At 44.2% G+C, this 25,510-nt stretch overlaps 1 protein-coding gene across 4 annotated transcripts in view; it reads left to right on the forward strand.

Moving 5' to 3' along the window:
* VPS13D (vacuolar protein sorting 13 homolog D) overlaps window positions 1-25,510 on the forward strand; it is a 275,909-nt gene that overhangs the window by 53,925 nt on the left and 196,474 nt on the right. For all 4 annotated transcript variants that reach the window (XM_062190461.1, XM_062190458.1, XM_062190460.1 and 1 more), the window contains exons 23-27: window positions 1,034-1,160; window positions 3,319-3,499; window positions 14,674-14,856; window positions 19,376-19,598; window positions 23,146-23,356. In XM_062190461.1, the coding sequence (XP_062046445.1) occupies window positions 1,034-1,160; window positions 3,319-3,499; window positions 14,674-14,856; window positions 19,376-19,598; window positions 23,146-23,356 (925 nt within the window). The remainder of the gene's footprint in view (window positions 1-1,033; window positions 1,161-3,318; window positions 3,500-14,673; window positions 14,857-19,375; window positions 19,599-23,145; window positions 23,357-25,510) is intronic.

The following is a 25,510-nucleotide window of genomic DNA, read 5'->3' on the forward strand; positions in this document are numbered from 1 at the left end:
CTTTATAGATTACAGTTCTTAGTAGAACACGATTGATGAATTATAGCAAGTTCTAAATAGTAGGAGTTTCTAATTGAAGCACTGTTCCTTCCTTAGCACCATGTGATTAAACAGTGGTGATTATAAAGCTCAACCCTTGATGCTGTGGTAATGACAGGGATGTTGTCTGGGGGAGGAATGAACTGAAGCTGAGGTTTATGTAGGTATAAATTGTTTCAGAAAAACTTCCTAGAAGAGATTGGTCTTTAAGACTGCAAGAAGCTTAGGTATTTTTGTTAGGAAACATTAAGAATCAAAAACAAGCATGCATCATTGATTGATCAGGAGCTGAACCAGCTTGTCAAATTCATTGACTTTAGTAATTGTTTTGTAGTGATCGGGCGGTATGTTTTGTTTTATGGAGGCAACAGTTTAGAATGTTGCTTTTCAGTCTCTAGAAGACACTAAGAATGATTCATTATGGGTACACATTCCCCCTGTGCACGATTCAGTCTTGTTTCTGCTCCCTGCCTTTCACTTGTGACAACAGCAGCTTCAAATCTAGATCTTCAGTGTCTAACATTTCATTAATTTTGTTTTTATTAAATCACACTAAAGCTCACTTACTGTTGCTTGAATATCTGATGTATTTCTGACACCCCCTCCTTTATGCTTTTACCCATAGCACAATTAATACAACTTAAGATGTTTTACTAGTTCTAATTAGTCTAATCTCAAAAAGGGCCAGGTTTCTCTCTGAATTTACCCTTTAAAATGTATATATATTCATTTTCATTTAGTTCTGCTTATAAATGTTAATGTGTGATGTTGCTGTATTGTTTCAATCCCTTTTAGACTTCCATGTTGAGACTATTTGAAATATTGGATAAAATATTTTTCTGAGTGCATTGGAATGTGACAATTGTTTTTTGACACTTAATTTGATTGAAAAGTCTGAGTCATGTGTATGCAACTTGGAGAAATGTTCACATATGTATAAGGGGTTTGACACAAAAAGATACTTAATAAAGTTTTCTAATTTTAACATCCCTAGAGGGAGACCTGGCCTTGCAGGGCAGCATTGGGAGCCTGTCTCTGAGTGACCTTACATCGCATGGAGAGTTCTACAGGGAGCGGTTCACCACAAGTGGGGAAGAGGCACTCATCTTCCAGACTTTCAAGTAAAAATATCTGTCTGTTCTCACCCGGCGTTGTGTCATGATCTCTGCTGTTTCAGATTTTTTTGGTTCAACAACAAAGAAAAGTTTTTTTTGTTTTTATTTATTTATTTATTTTTTTGACAGGCAGAGTGGGCAGTCAGAGAGAGACAGAGAGAAAGGTCTTCCTTTGCCGTTGGTTCACCCTCCAATGGCCGCCGCGGCCAGTGCACCGCGCTGATCCGATGGCAGGAGCCAGGTGCTTCTCCTGGTCTCCCATGGGGTGCAGGGCCCAAGCACTTGGGCCATCCTCCACTGCACTCCCTGGCCACAGCAGAGAGCTGGACTGGAAGAGGAGCAACCAGGACAGAATCCGGTGCCCCTGACCGGGACTAGAACCTGGTGTGCCGGCGCCGCAAGGCGGAGGATTAGCCTAGTGAGCCGCGGTGCTGGCCTAAAGAAAAGTTTATTTTTTTTTTAATTTTTTTTTATTTTTATTTATTTATTTATTTTTATTTTTGACAGGCAGAGTGGACAGTGAGAGAGAGACAGAGAGAAAGGTCTTCCTTTGCCGTTGGTTCACCCTCCAATGGCCGCCGCGGTAGGCGCGCTGCGGCCGGCGCACCGCGCTGATCCGATGGCAGGAGCCAGGTGCTTCTCCTGGTCTCCCATGGGGTGCAGGGCCCAAGCACTTGGGCCATCCTCCACTGAACTCCCGGGCCACAGCAGAGAGCTGGACTGGAAGAGGAGCAACCAGGACAGAATCCGGTGCCCCTGACCGGGACTAGAACCTGGTGTGCCGGCGCCGCAAGGCGGAGGATTAGCCTAGTGAGCCGCGGCGCTGGCCTAAAGAAAAGTTTTAAAAATGTTAACCTTAAGTAAAATCGGAAAGGCTAGCTGGTTGTGAGGAGCCCTGATTTCTGTTCCATTTCATTAAGATGGATGTGCGCTGCAGGGGGCTGCTCAGGCTTCAGACACAGAGAGGGTGTAACTGAGATTGCTGTGCTGGCTGTGTGCCCTGAGGCACTCGGTCCCCACGTGGCCGCTTCCCTACCTGGTTTTGCCCACTGGGCCACAGTGCCAGCCCCTGTAGGGGGTTTTCTCTGAAGACAGTTTATGGTGGTGGTTTCGGCTTTTGTGAGAGGTGTTGGGAAGCACCAGGGTTCAGATCTGCCCCTCAGTGCTCTGACTGATGGTTCTAGGGTAGGGTTTGATCTTTTCTTACTTTTTTAAATGTGCTAATATTTAACCAGAGTTGAGACAAACTGTTCTGAAAGATGTCTGAGGACTTTTTCTTCATTTTCAGGGTTATCATTCATAGGAGTGTAACACAATCAGAATTTAGATTTTAGATTATGGAGTTTAGATTGAATTGTTTACATTACAAATTTACCCGTTATTTCATGACCTTCTCTTTATTACATTTCAAGCTCATATTGTCACAGTCTTTGCCGCTCATATTGTCACAGTCTTTGCCGCTCATATTGTCACAGTCTTTGCCAGGAACAGAGTGAGCAGGAATAGTCACTTTCCTGTAAAGGCAGGGCAGGGAGGCACAGGTGAAAGGTCAGAGCCCCAGGTGTCCTCTGAGTGAGTCCTGGAATCAGGAGTGAGTTCAACACCTGGAGCTGCCCATCTGTTATGGCCCTGGTTATCAAGCCAGGCTGTTATTTATTTATTTGCTTTTTTAAGATTTATTGATTTTACTTGAAAGTCACAGTTACACACAGAGAGGAGAGGCAGAGAGAAAGAGAGAGGTCTTCCATCTGCTGGTTCACTCCCCAGATGGCTGCAGCGACCGGAGCTGCGCCGATCCGAAGCCAGGAGCTTCTTCCATGTCTCCCACGTGGGTTCAGGGGCCCAAGGACTTGGGCCATCTTCTGCTGCTTTCTCAGGACATAGCAGAGCGCTGGATTGGAAGTGGAGCAGCTGGGTCTCGAACCGGCACCCATATGGGATGCCGGCACCGCAGGCGGCAGCTTTACCCACTGTGCCACAGTGCCGGCCCCTGTTATTTAATGTCTTCAACACGTTGCTTAAAATTAGAAAGGGAGAAATTATTAGAGATAGCTCTAATAGTTACAGCTGTTGTCTGGGGAGGGCCCTACGTCCAGCCAGGCTTGCTTCAAATCCTGACTTTTGTTTGCTGTTGTGTCTGAATCAGTTTTGTCCTCACTCCTAGGTATGGCCGGCCTGACCCTCTGCTCCGGAGAGAACATGATGTCCGAGTGAGCCTGCGGATGGCCTCGGTGCAGTATGTGCACACCCAGCGCTTTCAGGCCGAGGTGGTGGCCTTTGTCCAGCATTTCACTCAGCTGCAGGACGTCTTGGGGCGCCAGCGAGCTGCTGTGGAGGGGCAGACGGTAGGTTGTCTCGTTTCTCCAAGTTGCTTTTTCTGGGTTGATCCGTAGAGCTTCTGACCTCCAGAAATAAGTATGGAAAATCTCATTGCAAAGAGGTGAAGGTGTTTATGTTTCCTGATATGTGCTCCATATGGCAGGTTTCCCACAGGAATCTGACTGTGACTGGAGAGCCTTATTCTTTATTTACTCTATCACACTCTGTAAAAAAAGATAAGGAAATTTGCAGCACTTCTGGTCCTTTTTAGGACTCCAGTGGAGATGCTTCTCTTGGGAAGTGGTAGGGTTTTTTCACAATAGATTAGAAGTTCCTAAACTTTTCAGTTCATGGCACCCTAAATGTGTTGGTATTTTTTTCACAGCACATCCTAGGCCAAAGGACACACCGAATGGTGTCTCAAATCCAAAGTAATTAGGTCTGAACAACTTACTAAAGTACATACGTTCCAACAAGTTAGAATTGATTTTGAAAAAATAACAACACATAAATTTGAAGGAATAATATTTTTATTTCATTCTTAAATAACCACAGTTACTTACCACTATCTGGCTTCTTGTAGTTGGAGCTGGGTTGGACACCACGCTTACTCTCTTGCTCCACGTTGATTTTCTCTTGGTACTCGCTTTTCGTCACAGCAGCTGTGGAGCCAGCATTGCACAGATGCGCTCATTGAGAGGCACGTGGTATGAGCCAACACCAAACGTGCAGTAATCTTTGGTGTGCTGTTGGGCAGATGTGTGTTTCCCTCAAAAATATAAAATGTCCTAGCAGCAGCCCGGAATGCAGCCTGCAGCCTCTGGGAGCCGTGGAAAACAGCTGCAGGGTAGTTATTTGTAAAAATGTGTTTTCCTTTGTTAAAAAAAAAAACCTTATTAGGTAAAAGACTATAATTTAAAAATTTGTACTGTCTTTATTGTGCCAACTTTACAGACATTTATATTTGTGATTGATTACAGTTTTTGACTGGATTATACGTTGGGGGGTGAACCAGCGGATGGAAGATCGATCTCTCTTTGTCTTTCCCTCTCTCTCTCTGTAACTCTGCCTTTCACAAAGTAAGTAAATCTTAAAAAAAAAAAGTTCATGGGAAATGCAGATTATGAAAAAAGATACATGGATTTCTAAACTTTTATGCGTCAAGGAAACTTTTTTTTTAATTTAAAAATTTTTTAAAATGATTATTTATTTGAAAGATAGAGTTACAGAGAGGCAGAGAGAAAGAAAGAGAGGTCCTCCATCTGCTGGTTCATCATTCCCCAGATGGCCAAAATTGTTGGAGCTGGATCCATTTGAGGCCAGGAGCCAAGAGTGTCTTCTGGGTCTCCCACGTGGGTGCAGGGGCCCAAAGATTTGGGCCATCTTCCGCTGCTTTTCCAGGCCATAAACAGAGAGCTGGATCGGAAGTGGAGCAGCTGGGACTCAAACCTGCACCTGTTTGGTGTAGTAAGAACTTGAACAGGCACTTGATATATGCAGGCATTGCAATGATGGCATTATATGGGGTGCTGTAGTTACAATGCCTGCTTGCCCCTTTTAGCTTAATTTTTTTTAAAAGATTTATTTATTTTACTTGAAAGTCACAGTTACACACAGAGAGGAGAGGCAGAGAGAGAGAAAGAGAGGGAGAAAGGGAGGGAGGGAGAGGGAGGTCTTCCATCCAATGGTTCACTCCCCAATTGGTCTCAATGGCTGGAGCTGGGCCGATCCGAAGCCAGGAGCCAGGAGCTTCTTCTGGGTCTCCCACGTGGGTGCAGGGGCCCAAGGCCTTGGGCCATCTTCTACTGCTTTCCCAGGCCATAGCAGAGAGCTGGATGGGAAGTGGAGTAGCCGGGTCTCGAACTGGCGGCCATATGGGATGCTGGCACTGCAGGCGGTGGCTTTACCTGCTATGCCACAGTGCCAGCCCATTAATTGTTATTATTGTTTTTTTTAGATTAATTTGTTTAAAGGACACAGTGAGTGAGGGAGAGAGATCTTCCATCTGCTGGTTCATTCCTCAAATGGCTTCCATGTCTGGGCCTGGGGCAGACCAAAGCCAGGAGCCAGGTGTCTCTCAAGTGGTGGCAGGGCCTGCAAAAACTTGGGCCACCTTGCTCTTCTTTCCCAGGCACATTAGCAGGGAACTGAATCTGAAACAGAGTAGCCAGGATAGGAATCAGCACTCTGACATGGGAAACAGTGTCACAAGTGGAGGCTGCACTTGCTGCGCCACACATCGGGCCCAGGGCTGCACTTGCTGCACCACAGCATCGGGCCCTAGAGCTTAATTTTTATTCCTACATTTTCTGATGTGTGTAAATAATGATCCAAAGGGACTTTAAATTTATTTTTGAACTTGATGTTTGATTTTTTAAAAAATATTTATTTATTTATTTGAAAGAGTTACACAGAGAGAGGAGAGGCAGAGAGAGAGAGAGAGGTCTTCCATCCGCTGGTTCACTCCCCAGTTGACCGCTGTGGCTGGAGCTGTGCCAATCCAGAGCCAGGAGCCAGGAGACAGGAGCCTGGAGCCTCTTTGGGGTCTCCCACACAGGTGCAGGGGCCCAAGGACTTGAGCCGTCTTCTACTGCTTTTCTAGGCCATAGTAGAGAGCTAGATAGGAAGTGGAGCAGCCAGGTCTTGAATTGGCGCCCAAATGGATGCCGGTGCTTCAGGCCAGGGCGTTAACTCACTGCACCACAGCGCCAGCCCTGATGTGTGAATTTTTAAGAATATCAATTGTAACGAAATTTATTTGGTTAAATATAAATTATTTCTATTATATTTTTCCCCAGAAGAATATTTTCTACTTTTCCTGTAGTCTCTTACATTTGCTAAACTTCTTCAATCACTATGTAACAAGGAGTGCAGATTTTTGATGGAGCTAAGAAGTGATATTGCAATTTAGAAATCTTGGGAAGAAAGCCTGCTGTCTGGTTTTGCCACTGTATTTTTCCTACGTTTTTCTGTGGTTTCAGTTTTAGGAGAAATACACCGAGAGCAAGCAGCAGTGTGCTGTATGTTTCCTCAGGATTATTTGCATGGGTGGTGCTTGGAGTCTTCGTAGTGCCTTCACATAGATTATCTCATTTGAACATCACAAGAAATGAGTTTGTTCACTTCCTCCATTATTTAGAAATGAAATGTCATACAATCTGTGGATATTAGGAACAAAGTGCAGAATAAGAAAGACAAGGTTGTTGCCCCTCTGGAGTTTATATTTTAGTGGGAAAATATAAACAAAAAAACAATTGATCATGATGCTACCTGATGAGGTATCAGTGAGCAGGTGCATTATTGCCATTTTACAGGTGTGTGAACATTGTAATTCTTGATTTTGGATGCCTCACTCGTGCTGCAGAGTGTTTCCTATGAACGTATGATTACAAAGGCATGTTAAGCAGAAAAGAGGTGGGCTGGCCATTTAGCCTAGTAGCCGAGCTGCCTGTGTCCCCCGTGGGTCAGCCTGGTTCAGTAACCAGCCCTGGTTCCTTACACAGCTTCTGCTAATGCAGACCTTGAGGGCAACAGTGACATCTCAAGTAGTTGGGTTTCTGCCATCCATGTAGGAGCCAGGATTTAGTTCATCCCAGTCTAGCCTTGGCCATTGTGGGCCTTTGGGAGCAGGAATGAGCCGATGGGAGCTCTTTCTGTGTCTCTCAAAAAAAATTTGCTTTCTTGGCCGGCGCTTTGGCACCATAAGTTAATGCCCTGGCCTGAAACGCCAGCATCCCATATGTGCGCCGGTTTGAGACCCGGCTACTCCACTTCCCATCCAGCTCTCTGCTATGGCCTGGGAAAGCAGTAGAAGATGGCCCAAGGCCTTGGGCCCCTGCATCCGCGTGGGAGAACTGGAAGAAGCTCCTGGCTCCTGGTTTCAGATTGGCCCAGCTCCAGCCATTGAGACCAATTGGGGAGTGAACCATTGGATGGAAGTCCTCTCTCTCTCCCTCTCTCTCCTCTCTCGTTGTAACTTTTTCAAATAAAATAAATAAATCTTTAAAAAAAACCCTTTCTTTGAAAAGAGCTATTCAATGTACCTATAACAGTTTATTGTTTTTGAATCTGTAAATTAATATATTGAAATTTAAAAAGTTATTATGTGTATAGAAAAAAAGATGGAGGGGTAGGCATTTGGCACGGTGGTCAGGCTCCCTCTTTTTTTTTTTTTTTTTTTTTTGAGAGTGGACAGTGAGAGAGAGAGAGACAGAAAGAAAGGTCTTCCTTTTGCCATTGTTTCACCCTCCAATGGCCGCTGCGGCCGGCGCACCACGTTGATCCAAAGGCAGGAGCAGGTGCTTCTCCTGGTCTCCCATGGGGTGCAGGGCCCAAGCACTTGGGCCATCCTCCACTGCACTCCCAGGCCACAGCAGAGCTGGCCTGGAAGAGGGTCAACTGGGACAGAATCCGGTGCCCCGACTGGGACTAGAACCCAGTATACTGGCGCCGTTAGGCGGAGGATTAGCCTATTGAGCCGCGGCTCTGGCCCAGGCTCCCTCTTGAGAGACGCCTTCACCCTGTATCAGAGTGCCTAGTTTTGAGTCCTACCTCTGCTGTTTCCAGCTTCCTGCCAGTGTACACCCTGGGAAGTAGCAGGTGATCGCTTAAGTATTTGGGTCCCTGCCACCCATGTGGGAGTCATCAAACAGAGTTGTGGAATCCTAGCTTCAGTCTGGTCAGCCCCGTCTTGTGAGCATTTGGAGAGTGAACCAGCAGGTGCCTTCCAGAACAGATGGGAAGAATATGGTGTTGATATGATAACGATGGCTGTTAGATTTTCACTTCTGCATGTTTCAGGTGTGCCATCTCATTTCATCTTAACAATTCTTTGAAGTTGAGTTTATTCTTTTTTTTTTTTTTATAATTTTTTTTTAAAAATTTATTTGAGAGGTAGAGTTACAGATAGAGAGGGAGAGCCAGAGAGAAAGGTCTTCCATCTACTGGTTCACTCCCCAAATGGCCATAATGGCCGGAGTTGGGCCAGGTCAAAGCCAAGGAGCCAGGAGCTTCTTCTGGGTCTCCTATGTGGGTGCAGGGGGCATTTGGGCCATCTTCCACTGCTTTCCCAGGCCGTAGCAGAGAGCTGGAGTGGAAGAGGAGCAGCCAGGACCTGCCATGCCACAGTGCCAGCCCCTATTGTTATTTTCAGTTTGAGAAAACAGTGACCCTAACAACTTCATCAGGGTAGTTCGGCACCAGAGTTCATACTTTGTACTAAATTCACAGCGTTTAGCTTTGGAGGTGAGAATATGGGTTGTTTCAGTGTGTGTTTGTCTTTGTCTTGTAAATTTTTTACAGAGAATATGAACTAATTTATGACTCTGATATATACTTCAGGGCAGACATTTAGCCTACCATATTGGAGTTTCTGGTTTGAAGGTTGGCTTTGCCCCAACTCCAGCTTCCTGCTCGTGCAGACCCTGGGAGGCGGCGGTGATGGTTAAAGTAGTTGGGTTCCTGCCTTCTGTGTAGGAGACTTGGCCCTAGGCCGTGTGGGCATTTGGGGCAGTGGACCAGAAGTGGGGTGCTCCTTCTGTCTCTCAAAAAGCTGTTTATATTATAAACTTAGATTTTTCTCTTTTTTGAAAGTGGTAACAATTTACATTTTTTTAAAATTAAAAACATTTAAAAAATACCACTTTTGTGGGACATAGAAAATTAAAGCCAATTTTTTTTTTTTTTTTTAAGATTTATTTATTTGAAAATCAGAGTTACAGAGAGGGGATGGGAAAGAGATAAAGAAAGAGAGAGGAAGAGATTTTCTGTCTGCTAGTTCACTCCCCAAGTGGCTGCAACAGCCAGGGCTGAACCAGTCTGAAGCCAGGAGCCAAGAGCTTCATCCGGGTCTTGCACTTAAGTGACTGGGGCCCAAGCACTTGGGCCACCTTCTGTTGCTTTTTCCAAGACATCAGCAAGGAGCAGGATTGGAAGTGGAGCAGCTGGGATGTGAATCAGTGACACCCATATCAGATGTTGGCATTGCTGGTGTGGCTTTACCTGCTGTGACCCAATGCTGGCCCCACAGCTGTCTTTCTTGTTCTCACTTGTGTGATCTATCTATTGTTATATCTGAGTGAGTGTAGACAGAGGGGCACCAAACATTGATAAAGTTTGATAGTCCTTTATTGCTGCTGGTGAACTCTTGACCCTGATGCTTCAAGCAACAGGGTTTATAAAGGCAAAAACAACAAGGACGGGAGGGGGGATACATGGTTACTGGGGACAACCTAACCTAAACTAATATCAATTATCATCTTAACAATACCAGTTATAGGCCGGCACCACGGCTCAGTAGGCTAATCCTCCGCCTTGCGGCGCCGGCACCCCGGGTTCTAGTCCCGGTCGGGGCACCGGTCCTGTCCCGGTTGCCCCTCTTCCAGGCCAGCTCTCTGCTGTGGCCCGGGAAGGCAGTGGAGGATGGCCCAAGTTCTTGGGCCCTGCACCCCATGGGAGACCAGGAGAAGCACCTGGCTGCTGCCATCGGAACAGCGCAGTGCGCCGGCCGCAGCGCGCCTACCGCGGCGGCCATTGGAGGGTGAACCAATGGCAAAAAGGAAGACCTTTCTCTCTGTCTCCCTCTACTGTCCACTCTGCCTGTCAAAAATTAAAAAAACAAAAACAAACAAACAAAAAACCAATACCAGTTATACTCTTAACAGTTTCAGTTATAATCTTGACATTAATCCAGGTACTGGCCTAAATCATTTGTAGGACATAGACAAATTACAACCGTATCATTAACCCAAGTGCAGCCTATCTTTTTAAGCTTGAGCGATCATGCTAGGGGTTTCTGTGCTTTGCCAAGTGTGATGTAGGGGACTGCTGTTGTCTGAGTGTTTTAGTTTCAGACCAGAATTTCACAGTGGGGGGTGGGGTCTTTCTCAAGATGGAGTCATGGATGCTCTAAAATTGACTCCCTGCTGTCAAGGTGTTACTTCAGTATTTTTACTGATCAGCATATGAGAAGCATTTTCCAGATCATTAAATAACACTTTCAGTGATTATATAGTATTTTATTATTTTAGTACAGTATGCTTTTTGTCAGCTTTATTGTATAATTTACATAATCAACCTATTTTTTTTCCTTTGGGAGTCAGAATGACAGGGAAAGAGCTCCCAGCCTCTGGTTCACTCCCCAAATGCCTGCAGCAGCTAGGTGTTAGCTAGCACAAAAGCCAGAGCCTGGCAGCTGGGGTATGTGTTGGCAGAGGAGGTTAATCTGCTGTTTGGGAATGCTGCCATCCATATCAAAGTGCTAGTTGGAGTCCCCTACTCTGCTTCCAATCCAGCTTCCTGCTAATGCATCCTGGGAGGCAGTGAATGATGGCTGAAGTACTTGGATCCCTCTCACCCATGTAGGAGTCCCCGGTGGAGTTCTGGGCTCCTAGTTGGTTTGGCTTCACCCTAACTCTTGTGAGCAGTGGGGGAGTGAACCAGTAGATAGAAGATTTCTTTCTCACTCTTGATCTACCTTTCAAATAAATAAAGGAACAGTTCTTTAGATAGAAAGAGGCTGGGGAGTCCCACAATTAAGATTTAGACTTTTTCTGTTAATCTCTGAAAGTTCCTGCATGTTCCTGTGCCAATGGTCCCCTTTCCTTAACCCCTGTATGCTGACAGCCATTGGTCCCCTTGCCCTAACCTCTGTACCCTGACAGCCATTGGTCCCCTTGTTCTAACCCCATGTCCTTGTGACATTGGCTCCCTTGCCCTACTCCCTGTATCCTGACAACCGTCGGTCTGCTTTCTAGCACTATAATTTCACCTTTTAAAAAGAATTCTACATAAATGAAGTCATATAGGGTGCAGTTACTCGTGTCTGGCTTCTTTGACTTAGCATAATGCTTTTAAGATTCATCCATGCTGTTGCAAGCCTCTTGGCAGTTCATTTCACTTTATTGCTATGTTGTATTCCATTGTTTGAATATGATACAATTTGTTTATCCACTTGCCCACTTGATGAACATTTGGGTACTTTACAGTTTGGGGCTGTTATAAATAGAAGTGATATGAATATTCACATTGAAATCTTACTATGGATGCATATTTCTCGAGCAATACCTAGGATGGAGCTGGCGCTGTGGTGCAGCAGGTTAAAGACCCCGCCTGAAGCACCGGCATCCCATAAGGGTGCGGGTTCTAGTCCCAGCTGCTCCACTTCTGATCCAGCTCTCTGCTATGGCCTGGGAAAGCAGTGGAAAATGGCCCAAGTTCTTAGGCTCCTGCACCCATGTGGGAGACCTGGAAGAAGCTTCTGGTTCTTGACTTTGGATTGGCTCAGCTCCAGCTGTTGTGGCCATTTGGGGAGTTAACCAGTGGCTGGAAGACCTCTCTCTGTCTCTACCTCTCTCTCTAATTCTTTCAAATAAATAAAAATAAATCTTAAAAAAAAAAAACAAAAAACAAAAAACAAAACCTAGGAGAGCAATTGCTGAGTCATGGTAACTGTGTTTAACATCGTAAGAAACTGTCTTCATGTTTTGGCTATTCTAGGTTTCTTGCTTTTCCGTGTAAATGTTAGAGTAGGCTTGTCAATTTTTACAATAATTCAGCTACAATTTAGTTGGGATTGCATTAGATTTATAGATCATTTTGTGGAGATTTGATATCTTAACAGTCCTGAATCTTTGGATACTTTAGTGAGGTGGACGAGTATCTCTCCACTAAATAATTTACCTCAGCAGTGTTTTGTAGTTTTGCCTATACCAATCTGACCCCTTTTTAGTTAAATTTATCCTTTGGCATTTTAAAGTTTTGATGTTACTATAAAAACTGATGTCAGTTTCTAAAGAATTTTCATGTCCAGTTTGTTGAGTAGATAGAAAGTATAACTGATTTTTCTGACTTTTGTATATTGACTTAGAGACCTTGTATCCCACAGTCTTACTAAACTTGCATATTAATTCTGGTTTCTTTAGATACTTTAGGATTTTATACATGTACAAAGAGGATTAAGTTGTCTGCGAATGACAAAGTTTTACCTTTTCCTTCCCAACTTGCATTCCTTTTTGTTTCTTTTTCCTACCTCTTTACATGGATTAGTGCTTATAGGACAGTGTTGATCGTGTTGGAACTGACTGTCCTTGCCTTGTTCACCATTAAATATGATGTTGGCTGTAGGTTGGTGTTTATTTTTAAGGGTTTATTTATTTGAAAGAGTTAGAGAGAGAAAGAGGAGAGAGAGATCCTCTGTTTGTTTACTCCCCAGATGACCACAACAGCCAGGGCTGGGTCAGGCAGAAGCCAGGAGCTTTCCCAGTCTCCATGTGGGCATGGAGCCCACACCACTGCAGGGAACTGGATTGGAAGTGGAGCAACTGGGACACGAACCAGTGCTCATATGGGATGCCAGCGACACAGATGTCAGCTTAACCTGCTGTGCCACAATGTTGTTCCTTGTAGTTGTTGTTTTTTTAAAGATTTATTTTTATTTGAAAGGCAGAATTTCAGAGAGAGATAGAGACAGAGAGTATCTTCCATCTGCTGATTCACTCCCCAAATGGCCACAGTGACTGGGGCTGAACCAGGTCAAACCAGGAGCTTCTTCTGGGTTTCCCACATAAGTGCAGGGGCCTAAGCACTTGGGCCATCCTCCACTGCTTTCCCAGGAGCATTAGCAGGGAGCTGAATCATAAGTGGAGCAGCTGAGATGTGAATCAGCGCCTATATGGGATGTCAGTGCTGCAGGCTGGAGCTTTAACCTGCTGTGCCACAGTGCAGGCCCCTGTTGTTTTTTTTAGAGTGCTGTTTGTAGATTCTCTTATCCTTTATTTATTTAAAAATTTTTGCTTATCTTCATTTTATATGGAAGGCATAGTGAGAGAGATAGAGCCAGATAGAGACACAGACAGACAAAGAGAAGTCTTTCATCCACTGGTTTATTCTCAGAATGCCTGCAGCAGCTAGGGCTGAGCCAGGTTGAAGCCAGGGGCCCTGAAGTCCATCTGTCTCTCCTATGGGTACCAGGAAACCATTTACATGAGCCATCATCTGCTGTCTTCTAAGATGTGCACCAGCAAGAAGCTGAATCAAAAATAGAGTAGCTGGGACTCAATATAAATGCTCCCTTACAGGGTGTGGGTGTTCCAAACAGCACACTAACTGCTGTGCCGAATGCCCTAGGCATAGTCTTATAAATAGACCATTTACGTGTGAAAAGAATGTATATTTGGTGGTTGTTGGGTGCAGTGTTCTATAAATGTTCTTAGTTGTTCATCTGTTTTCTCTGTCATTAATTTTTGGCCTTTGTTTTTTTTTTCTTCTAAGTTTTGTTTGGTTTTCTTTTTCTGGTTTCTTTTGATGGAAGCTTTGCTTATCAATTTTAACATCTTTGTTCTTTTCTAAAGTAAGCATTTACATTTTTCAGTAAATCACTTTGGGTAGTTTGGGCATTTCAATAGTATTAATTCTAATTCATGAACATAGATTGCCTTTTCAGTTTTTTCTATTCTGTTCAATTTCTTCCATCAGTGTTTTGTAATTTTCATTGTAGAAAGCTTTTACTTCCGTAGTTAAATTTACTCCTAGGTATTTTGTGTGTGTGTTGTGTGTGTGTGTAGCTATTATGAATGGGATTGCTTTCATGACTTCTTTCTCAAGTTTTGTTGGTATATAAAATGCTTTTAATTATTGTATGTTGATTTCTTATCCAACAACTTAATTTATTTATGAGTGCTAAAAGTCTTTTGGGGGAACATTAGGTTTTTCTATGTTTAGAATCATATCATATGCAAACAGAGATAATTTGACTTCCTTTCTATTTGTATACTTTTTATTCTTTTTCTTGCTTCAGTGTTCTGGCTAAGACTTCCAGTACTATATTGAATAGCAGTGGTAAGAGTGGATGTCTTGTCTTGTTCCAGATATTAGAGGAATCACTTTCCACTGTTCTCCATTGATGTACCTTTTCCTCTAAGCATTGCCTTCAGTATATCCCACACATTATAATATGTTTTCTTTATTATTTTACTGAAATATTTTTCTCTTTCTCTTGTGGTTTCTCCTTTGACTCATGGGTTATTTAGAAGTGTGCAATTTCCAAATATTTGGGGATTTTGCCATTATGTTCTTGTTATTGATTTCTAATTTAATTCTGTGGTGGTCATAAAATGTGCTCTGTGTGATTTTAATTGTGCCATAACTTCACAAAGCTTTCAGGAACCTCAGGTCATTTGATTCAATTTTCCTTCCTCTTCAGGTGAGAGATCAAGCCCAGCGCTGTTCACGAGTTCTCCTGGATATTGAAGCAGGTGCTCCTGTTCTCCTTATCCCAGAAAGCTCCAGATCGAATAATCTGATTGTGGCAAATTTGGGGAAGTTGAAAGTCAAGAACAAGTTTCTCTTTGCTGGTTTTCCAGGAACCTTTTCCTTACAGGACAAGGTGAGCAGTCCATAGCCACTCCCTTCCCAGCCCACCCGATACGTGACCTGACTGAGAAACTCGTGTGATGTCTGCAGCTGCTGTTCCTGCTGCAGAGGCTGTGGCTGGAAAGGTGTTTGTTTGTTTGTTTACATTTTATTGAAATTTCCCTTTGCCTTTTAAGTTAAGGTGGTGAAAATTATAATCCTTACCAACTGTATATAGTAACTTGTTTTAGCAAACCAACAAATGGGACTGACCTTTTATCTCTTTATAATGCTTTCTGTATATGAAGTATTCTTCCTATACTAACAGCTTTTTATACCATGTGACTTTTTTCAGAGGACTGATTTGTGATTTGGCCAGTAGTTTACTTGAAGACAATTAAAAACGTCATAATAAAATCTTATACTTGTATTGCAATATAACTTTAAATTACTTTGGCACTAATTTCTTACAACATTTAAAGGTAATTAGGATGAGCATTGTTGTAATTTTATGTTACATTTGAGAAGACACTTAGAGACTCTTGGAGGATAAACAGTGGAAGTGGAAACGCCCAGTAAACCAGGGCGCTTACCTCTGGGGAGCTTGGAGCCAGTCTTGTCAGTCCCCTTCCACCTTTTGTCATCTGAGGAGACAGTGATGTTTCTGGAACTAGAGATGAGGGCTTGTCGTGCTTGGTGTGTGTTTTCATCATTCCTTGCTGGTTTCCACAGCAGCTTTTCAGTCTGTGTGTTTATCCAGTACAAGTTCATTTTGGTGTGCCAGGAAAGCACTTACTGAAATTCCCATCTAGTTAGGTCTATTTTTAGTCAAACAGCTAATAGCAGAAGGATGGAGATAGCCTTTGAGAAGATGTGGATAACACTTGAAGACCTTACAACTATCAAAAATAGCAATACATATCTGATATGTGTTGAATGCTTATTATACACCAGTTTGTGCTAAACTCTTTTTTTTTTTTTTAAAAAAGATTTATTTTATTTATTTGAAAGAGTTAGAGAGGTAGAGACAGAGAGAAAGGTCTTCCATCCGCTGGTTCACTCTGCAGAAGGCTGCAACGACTGGAGCTGTGCCGATCTGAAGCCATTAGCCAGGAGTTTCTTCTGGGTCTCCCACGTGGGTGCAGGGGCCCAAGGACTTGGGCCATCTTCCACTGCCTTGCCAGGCCACAGCAGAGAGCTGCATCAGAAGCAGAGCAGCCAGGTCTAGAACCAGCGCCCACATGGGATGCCGGCGCTTCAGGCCAGGGCTTTAATCCGCTACGCCACAGCACTGGTACCGGCCCCTGTGTTAAATTCTTTACATATAAAAGGAGACCATTTCCTGTACTCATAACACTGCTAACACCAAATATGTAGGTTTTTTCCCCACACCAGTCTTATTCTGCCAATCCTTCCCATACCAACAGGGTGTCCTAGAGTTTAATGCTAATGCTACCTCCCTGGAGTTAGCATGTAGGTCAGGGGCTCAGACCCACAGGAGTGCCCTACTCCAGATATCCTCCTCAAGCCTGGCTCTTGGGTATTTCTGACCAACCTGATGTAAACTAGGTGTTCCTGGTAAGAGTCTACTTCTCCGAGCTAGGATTAGGTTTATTTGAGAAAAATAAACTGCTGAAGGTAATTCCTGGATTACATATCACCCTCACCAGAGTAGCTGTAGCTCTTTTAGATTTTCCAAAGCCTGTGGCGGTGGTTGGTTAACGTAGATGAAAGAACTACAAGGATTACTACAGAAAATAAGTCTGAACGGGTGTTGTTAATTTCTTTCGGTGTTGAAAGAAAGGAATTGAAGGTGGTGTCTAGAGTTGTAGTCCTTACAAGGACTCTGCCAAGGACCTACCTCAGTGAGGCTCTGGAAATAATAGGGGACTTCAGTATTTGCTGTCAGTCCTAATCTTGGTGTTCTTGTTATTTTCAAATTACTGCCTGTGTGTCTGTCTCTTTTCTCAGTTGTCCACTGACTCATTGTCATTAACTGAAACGTCCTGAACTGGCAGTATTTGAGCAGTGGTGGGTTCAGTAAGATAGTGTGTGAGCCGTATGAGCTGTGTTCATGCAACAGAACCTTGGCCTCAAGACCCAGAGTGGAGGTGTTGCGCCAAAGGGCCAGAGGTCAGGTTCTCCATGTGTCCTCTCACTGACAGCTTTTCTGTTCAGGTTAGCTGGATTTAATGGTTCCTGTAAGCAGCAGAGAGTCAGACCCAGGCAGCAGTGTGTAGCCTTGCGAAAGGAAGAGCAGTGTGGATCTGAACGGGCGTCACAGGGCTGTCCTCGACACAGCTGCTGACTGAGAAAGTTCCCGGCTCCTCTTGTGGGGGGAGCCTTCCCAGTGCTCACGTGCTCTCCTGTTGGAATAATGGGCCTTTGTGATAAATCTTTATTTTGAGGCCAAACTAGATTTTTCAGGAAGAAGTCAGTTAAAGCCATAAGGTGTGATCAGGTTTAATAATGCCAGTTTTTACTCATATTTCCTAAAAAGGTAATGGACTGATTTCTAGTATTAGAGATATCTATAAATGGAATACAAGCAGACTCTAGGGTTGGCCTCTGAAGAATTGCCAGAATCCTTCAGGACAATTTTGCAAAAGTGTTTCTATTTTGTTAAGCCAAGTAGTAGCACATAGTTTGCAGCATTGTAATGAAATGGTTTCCCTGTATTTGTTTTTGAGGATTTGGTTTTAAGTGGCATTGCATACAAGGATTGTTTTCTCTTCAAGGTATCATATGCTTTTTTGCCTTCTCATTATTCCGAAAAACCTTATGGTATTCAGCAGTCAATTCACATTCATGTGCTTAGAAAGAAAATTAAAATATTTCATTACTTGGGAAAGCCTTCTTATCAGTTATTCCTCCTATGTATAGAGAAGTCCTTCTTATGGGCCTCATAAAGAAAATTTTTATTTTTTAGCAATAGGTAGTACTTTCTTGATGATATTTTATATCCTAAAATCCTAGAAAAATTGCCTTGTTGCTTGCTGGTGATTGTTCTGTAGAATTCCATAAGGGCTGCTTGGAGTGTGTGTGTTACAGTGCTTGTGTTCAGATAAACCTAAATGTGAAGCCTACCTCTTCACATGCACACACGTGACTGCCCGCAGCCTGTGCGAAGAGTCCTGTCCTTCTCTCACAGGGCCCTTTGCATTTACATTTGCCCTTTACTGTACTCGCACAGAGGAGATTTGTCTAACGTGCATTCCAGTGGTTAAAGAAGAGGAAATAATCCTGAAATCAGAGCTTTCAGAGGGATTATTTGCCCTTGAGCTTGGCGATTCTTGTGTTCAGAATTGTTTTACATAAATCCATTTCTTAATGAGTACAGGTTTGAATTTTTGCATATGTTTTCCTTTCATTCTGTCAACTACAACCTGTGCTTGAACCATCATTTCCAAGAGCCTTTCCAGCACTTTGGGTCAGCCTCCTCCAGCCGCTGATTTACTTACAGCAGCTGCTGAGCAGCTGCAGCGATGGACAAATGAAAGAGCAGCGCTCTCCAGAGCCTGCATCAGCTGAACAGGAGGGAAGGTCTTTAGTGTTGATGTGCTCAAGTAATAGCTTTGCCTTGTAATTTGCCTTGCCCCCTCCCCTCCAAAAGATTGCACAAAATAAGAATGGTTTCCTTTTCTGTCCCCTGTAATTACAACTCAACACAAGTGGGGGAGCATAGTACTTGCGTCTCTTTCCAAAGCTGAGTAAAGACCTATGGCTGTGCTAGGAGGAGACCAGCAGGATTGAGTGTTCCGATCCTCCCAGTCTGCACTTGATAGTGGCTCGACAGGGACAGCCCGAGAGTGCAGGTGCCATCGTGCAGACATGTAGCCCAGAGGCCCGAGTGAAACAAGCATGGGTTATTTAATAGCCAGCTATTGAATCACAGATTTTCCCTTACGGCATTTAACTGAAGGTGTGTGTATAAAAAGAGTGTCATGTTTTCAGTAGAATTGCAATCTAGTGTATCCTGTGTTGGCTCTTCTGAATTTTTATGTCTGAGCAAAACCATAATTGGAATGTCAGACCTTTGTTTTCCATTTTGTTTTCATAGTTAACCTAGAAAAGACAAGGAATGTAAACCCATGAGAGGAGACCTCTACAAAGTACAGACGTTTCACTGTGGCCCACTTCCCAGATGCCACTGGATACACTTTCTCAGGACAATGAACCTCTTCCCCCAGCAAAGCCACATTATACCGTGGGGCTGAGTGGATTCGCGTTTAACCCAGATTAAATCACCTGAGACAATTAGCATCTCGGCATTTACTCTTGGGCCAGAATTTTACTCTTGGGACAAAAGAATTGCTGTTGTTCTCGGCGGATGTTGAATAACCTGTAACATATTTGCACATATAGTTATGTGGCAGAAAATGTCATGGCTGCGTTCCTCGTATTTGTGGAATCTGTGAGGCTGAGGGAAGCACAGGTGTCACTGAGATCTTTGAAGGTCCTGGGGACTAGGAAGGGACTCCTGGGCTATTGAAGATACGGTCATACTTTCAACTGCTGCCTTCTGGAGTGTTTTCTTGTTTGTTTCTTCCCAGGAATCTGTGCCTTCAGCTTCCCCAACAGGTACCCCCAAACACAGTGTGAGGAAAGCGGCCATCCCAGAGAACCCTAAGGGAACCCATTCCCAGGGCCTGTTTATGACCCCTCCTGCTGGCGTGGGGCTGGGCAGCCTGAAGAGGGAGTCTGTGCCCAGTCCCTCCACCAGGCAGCGAGGGCAGCAAGCCACACCATCTGCAGGCCGTGTTTCCAGCAGTCCAGGTAACAGCGAGGAGGGAACTATGGGATGGTGGGGGGGAAATTCCTGCGACTATTCCAGAAGCCTGAGGGCTGGCGGGGGCGGGGGATGCATTATGCCAAGCAGATGCCAACAGAGAGATGGCGTTTCTTGAGTGATAATTAGATTTTGATGTTGCTTTAGCAGGCTTAAGGGTGTTAGGTGTAGATTTAGCATTGGGTGACTACTGAAGTGGGGTTAAATTAACAAGACACAGGGTAAATGAAAAGTTTTAAAATTGTCTATATGAACTTTTTTTCTCATGGATCAAGGTAGTTGCTACCAGATGGTGATGGTGTAATTAGAGTATCACAAGTCCTGCATCCTTATAAGCCACTGCTTAATCACTGTCATTGCAGATCACTAATTCTGAAAAATAAAAAAGGAACCCTTTAGAAAACAGGAGAGAGAATTAGGTAACAAATACTGTTGACAGAACACTGTCAGGTAGGAACCTGGGCAGGCATCTGCCCTGTCTGTGTGCAAGGACTTGGATCCTGGCTGCACTCCTGATCACAGCATTCCTGCTAGTGTGCACCTTGGGGCCAGGTGATGGCTCACGTTGTTGGGTCCCTGCCACCCATGTAGGAGACCTGGATGAGTCCTGGCTCCTGGCTTTGGCTTGGCCCCTCTCTGGCTGTTGCAGGCATTTGGAGAGTGAACTAACAGATAGGAAGACCTCATTTCTGTCTTTTTCTCTCTGTTATCTCTGCCTTTCAAAAAAATAAAATGCAAGGCTGATTTTGTGGTGCAGTGGGCTAAGCTTCTACTTGTGGCCAGCATCCCGTATTGGAGTGCCTACTCAAGAGTCCAGTGTGCCTGGGAAGGCCTGAGTGCTTGGGTACCTACCAGCCATGTGGGAGACCTGAATGGAGTTCCTGGCTCCTGGCTTTAACCTGGCCCAGACCTGATTGTTTCAGCCATTTGGAGAATAAAACAGTTGATGGAAGGTCTCTTTCTCTCTCTGTCTCTTCCTCTCTGTGCTGTGCCTTCCAAATAAATAAATAAATAAATAAATCTTTAAAAATAAATAACTAAAATCAAATAAAGATAAATCATCCAATTATCAGTATTCTTTCCTAAAATATAGGGTATTTTAAAACGTTCATGGAAAATGGAATTAACGATAACTTTCAGTGCAAAAATTTTTTGAAATATCTGCATATGATGGGTTCTTCAGAAAGTTCATGGGAGATCCAAATTATGAACAAACTTTGAACAGATTTCAAAGCTTTTTTTTTTTTTTCCAAAGATTTATTTTATTTATTTGAAAGATAGAGTTACAGAGAGAGGTAGAGACAGAGAGGTTTTCCATCCGATGGTTCACTCCCTAGATGGCTACAACAGCTGGAGCTGCGCCGATCTGAAGCCAGGAGCCAGGAGCCTCCTCCGGTCTCCCATTGGATGCAGGGGCCTCAGGACTTGGGCCATCTTCTACTGCTTTCCCAGGCCACAGCAGAGAGCTGGATCCGAAGAGGAGCAGCTGGGACTAGAATCTGCGCCCATATGGGATGCGGGTGCTTCAGGCCAGGGCTTTAACCCACTGTGCCACAGCGCTGGCCCCTTAAAGCTTTTTTTTTTTTTGCACTTAAATAAACATCTTTTAATTTTAATTTCCTCTGAACTTTTTGAAGTGCCCTTGGATGATAATTAGTCATTCCAAATAACGGCCTAATTTTGGCTTTTCATGTTTTGAAAGCGCCCTGGATGGGAGTGTGTGGAACAAGTGAGGTGCTGCTCTGAGGAGCTAGGGAGGGAGGCAGAATGTGCTGAGCTACGAAGGTCAGGCTGGTGTGACTGGACTCTGAGATGTGGGACACCAGCTGAGGGAGCCGCAGAGTCTTGTTGGACCTCAGGATGCCTCCTCCCTGCAGCACTCTGCCGTCCTAGAGGTGACAGGAGAGCGCTTGGCAGTTATGTTGATGATTAAATAGGATCATCGTCGTCGTAGTCGTCGTTACTGAACATCTGCAATGTGCCACACGCTGTAGCACATTATTTACATTATGTCACCCTCAAAACACCCCTGTAAGGTTTTATCTTTATCTGTTTTATCTAGTTTGTAGATGAAGGGCCAAAGGCTTAGAAAGATTGAATAACTTAACTTGCTCAAGGTTACATAGGCAGTAAATTTCAGCAGTCTGCCTCTGGAATCTATTTCTTAACCTGTGTGACATCGCCGGTTGAACTCTGACAGTGACACAGGTAGCATGGAGGAGTGCACGCATGGGCTCCTCCATCAAGGTCGTGTGTGTCAGCGAGTGTGGTGATCAGGAACAAGGCCGGCTGTACATACAGGTGGACACCTGTAAGAAATGATTCGGAATATCTCTTCTCCTGATTCGCTGTTTGTCTCTGAAATTCCCCTACTTGTGCTGCATCGCCTTGGATTAGGACAGTGGTTTTCACATTGTTTCCATACATTCCCAGGATTCCATGACAGAACTCTAGGGAATCTCTGAAACCTATTTTATTCCTGTTTCTTACTTCCTTCTGCCAGGTCAGCTCATTTCCACATATTTTACATACTCATCAATGACATCAGCTAATCAAAAGTAACTTATTTAGTCCCCACTTCACGCCAGGTATTATAATACTTTGTTCTATGGTATATATAACATGCTGTAAGATATGGTTCCTGCTGTGGTGGTCCTTAGAGGCTAATGAGAAAGACTTAAATAACCATATAAATATTGATAGGTTATAATAAATGTTATTATGGGAAGGATGACAAAGGAGAACCCAATTAGATTGTGATGGGAGGATGACGTCACTGGTAAGGCCATCTAGGAGCAAAGAGCTTGGCATTAGGGTCCCGATGAGAGAAAAGATCTGAAATCCTGGGACTTACTGAGCAAGTGGGAGAGTGGCTTGAGATGAGATTGGAAAAGCAGGCGGCAGGCTTATTCAGGCCCTGGTAGGGATTTGACAGGGTTCTACAAAAAGAATTTTGGATTAAACATGGCCATTAAAGTGCATAAAGGAAGGGAATGTTATGGTCAATTTATTTTTTTAAGGATTACTCAGGTATTTTGTGGGGAGAGTGGTTTTGTGAGGACCAGGATGGAATTATGTAGGTATGTTGAGAGTTGTTTATGATGGTCCAGGCAAGAATGAAGGTGGTTTGGATTTGATCAGTGATGATGGAAATGGTTACACATATTATTTGTTTGAAAAAAGCATTTATCTCCTGGGAAAAGTTTGTAAACCTTTGGGTAGAATTGTCTCTAGGGAAGAATTTCAGGTTAAATCATTTTTTTTTTTATAAACTCTTTAGCCCCAGTTAGTGTTTCAGAATAGGAGGCCTAGCGTGGAGGATGAGCACACGGAGCTTTGCATGGGGAGGCCTGGGTACCGTGGTATAGACCTGGACAGTCAGTTTCTTGAGTAGTGAATAGCACGGGGAGGCAGGCAGTTCTACATATTTTTCAAAGACACAATGAACATATTTCGTCTTCAAAATTTTGTTCAGGGCAAATCCTTTTTGGTATTCCTCTTCTTTATTATCTCTCTTTCCTTGGATCTTTCTAGAAGACCACGTCTGCCTGCTGGACTGCATTGTTGTGGATCTGCAGGACATGGACATCTTTGCAGCAGAGCGACATCCACGGGAGTACTCCAAGCCCTCAGAGGCCAGCGGTGGAGATCTCGTCTTCCCCTCCTACTCCGTGCGGCAGACAGGAGGGAGCCTCTTAACTGAGCCTTGTAGGCTGAAACTGCAGGTGGAAAGGAATTTAGACAAGTGAGTGTTTTACAGCTACTAACTGTTGTAAGCGCTGGCATCCCATATGGGCACCGGTTCAAGTCCCAGCTGCTCCATTTCCAATCCAGCTCTCTGCTGTGGCCTGGGAAAGCTGTGGAAGATGGTCCTAGTGCTTGGGCTCCTGCACCCATGTGGGAGACCTGGAAGAAATTCCTGGCTCCTGGCTTCAGATCCGTTCAGCTCTGGCTACTGTTGCCATTTGGGGAATGAACCAGCAGATGGAAGACCTCTCTCTCTGGCTCTACCTCTCTATGTAACTCTGTCTTTGAAATAAATAAAATAAATTTTAAAAAAAGTGAATCAGGGGACTGGTGCTGTGGCAAAGAAGGTTAAGCGTCTGTCTACAGTGCTGGCATCCCATATGGGTGCCACTTTTGATCTAGCTCTCTGCTATGGCCTGGGAAAGCAGTGAAGGTGGCCCAAGTCCTTGGGCCCCTGCACCTACGTGGGAGACCCAGAAGAAGCTCCAGGCTCCTCGCTTCGGCCTGGCCCAGCTCTGCTGTTGCAGCCATTTAGGGAGTGAACCCGTGGATAGAAGAAGTCTTTCTCTATCCTCTCTCTCTGTATCTCTGCCTTTCAGATAGACAAATAAATCTTTTATAGAAAAAAAATCAGAAAGGGTATAGGTATTTATTTGTTTCTTCATCTATGTAAGAAGTGTTTATTGCTGTGTGGTAGAAATGAGGGCAGAGCTACTGTGATTAAAGACAAACCTTCTGCCTGTAAGGAGCCTGTTTTGTTGGGTAATACAGGAAGGTGAGTAGCTGATTCTAGTTTAGTGTTGAGTCAGTGTTGTAATTGTGTGATAAGGTTACAGGTGCCTGCGAAACAAAGAGGCAGAGGCAGACTGAGCATGGATTTGGGTGGTGAGGGGTGTGATGGCATGCAGAGTCTTGTGGAAGAGGTGGGCGTTCGGATTATGTGTTCCATTGTGTGCTGACCCAGAATCAGTGTGACTGTTAGATGCAGTTCTGCTGTTTTGACTCCATTAAGTGACTGAAAGACTGAAGAGCTGACCCTGTGGTTGGTCTCAGAATGTGGGATAGTATTCTGTGGTTCAGAGCTTCAGTTGTCTTGAGTTCTCTGTGTGCCTGGGAAATTTCTTGGGGGGAGGGGGTGGACATTGCTAGATGTTACCTGAGACCAGCAGGATCTGACTCTCAGGGCTGACATCCAGGTGTGTCTTTAACCAGCTCACTTGCCCAGGTACGTGGACTGGGCACTGCTGGTGCCAGTGGTGATCACTTTCAGTCTGGGGCGCCGATCATGGAGAAGGCAAGAGCATTTTTGCATCTCAACTCCAGGGAGCAATGACTGTGGCTGTAGAGTGGTGGACATTTTCATTTGTAGCGTTTTGAAAAGCAGCCCCACTAACTGTGCAGTGTGATTTTGAGCCTGTTCTGGCAGCGCCCCTTTCATAGTTTTCAGGTTTGGACAAATCATTTAATGTCACTTTTTTTTGTTTCTCTCTGGATTAATGATACAATGTAGCTGTTCTCACTGGGATGTTTGTGTTTCGCTCTTTCTTGTTATTCAAGTGCTGCCTGGCTGGTGTTCAGTTATGGTTGGCATGGGCTGTATTTGGTTTTACTGGCTTAGCAGTATTAAGAAGAGCTTCAGTATTTAGAAATTGAACACTTTGTTTTCTTTTGAGGCAATGCTTTCCAGAAAAAAAAAAATGAGCTCTGCTATTCTGCTTATCTAAACTTTCCCGACTCCCAACAGTGTTTATGTGTGGATAATTATAGTCTGTTAGCCCAGCTAGGAGGTGATGCTGAGCACAAGGTGTCCTGTCAGCTTCTAACGCCACAGAAGCAGGAGCCTGGTAGGCACCTGATAATCCTGTCCAGTTTCCCTTTACTGGTTACATCATTGGTCTTTAACATTCTGTTGTATGTAGGTTTCTCTGTATAGACGGTGTGATTGTTTATATTCCTTTTCCATTCCAGATCGTAACCCTCCCCTTTGCAGACTCTGAGCACAGTGTCTGTCGAATCCATGATGCCCATGTCACCGTAGGAGGCTATAGGAAGCCCCTTCGTGTTGGAATGAGGTGTTTTGATCCCCTGACCCTGAGCATGTTCAGCTTTCTTCTGCCTGCCCAACTGAAATGAGTCACCTATTCAGTTTCTA

The sequence above is a fragment of the Lepus europaeus genome, chromosome 5, assembly GCF_033115175.1.
Source record: "Lepus europaeus isolate LE1 chromosome 5, mLepTim1.pri, whole genome shotgun sequence".
Taxonomy (NCBI): Eukaryota; Metazoa; Chordata; class Mammalia; order Lagomorpha; family Leporidae; genus Lepus; species Lepus europaeus.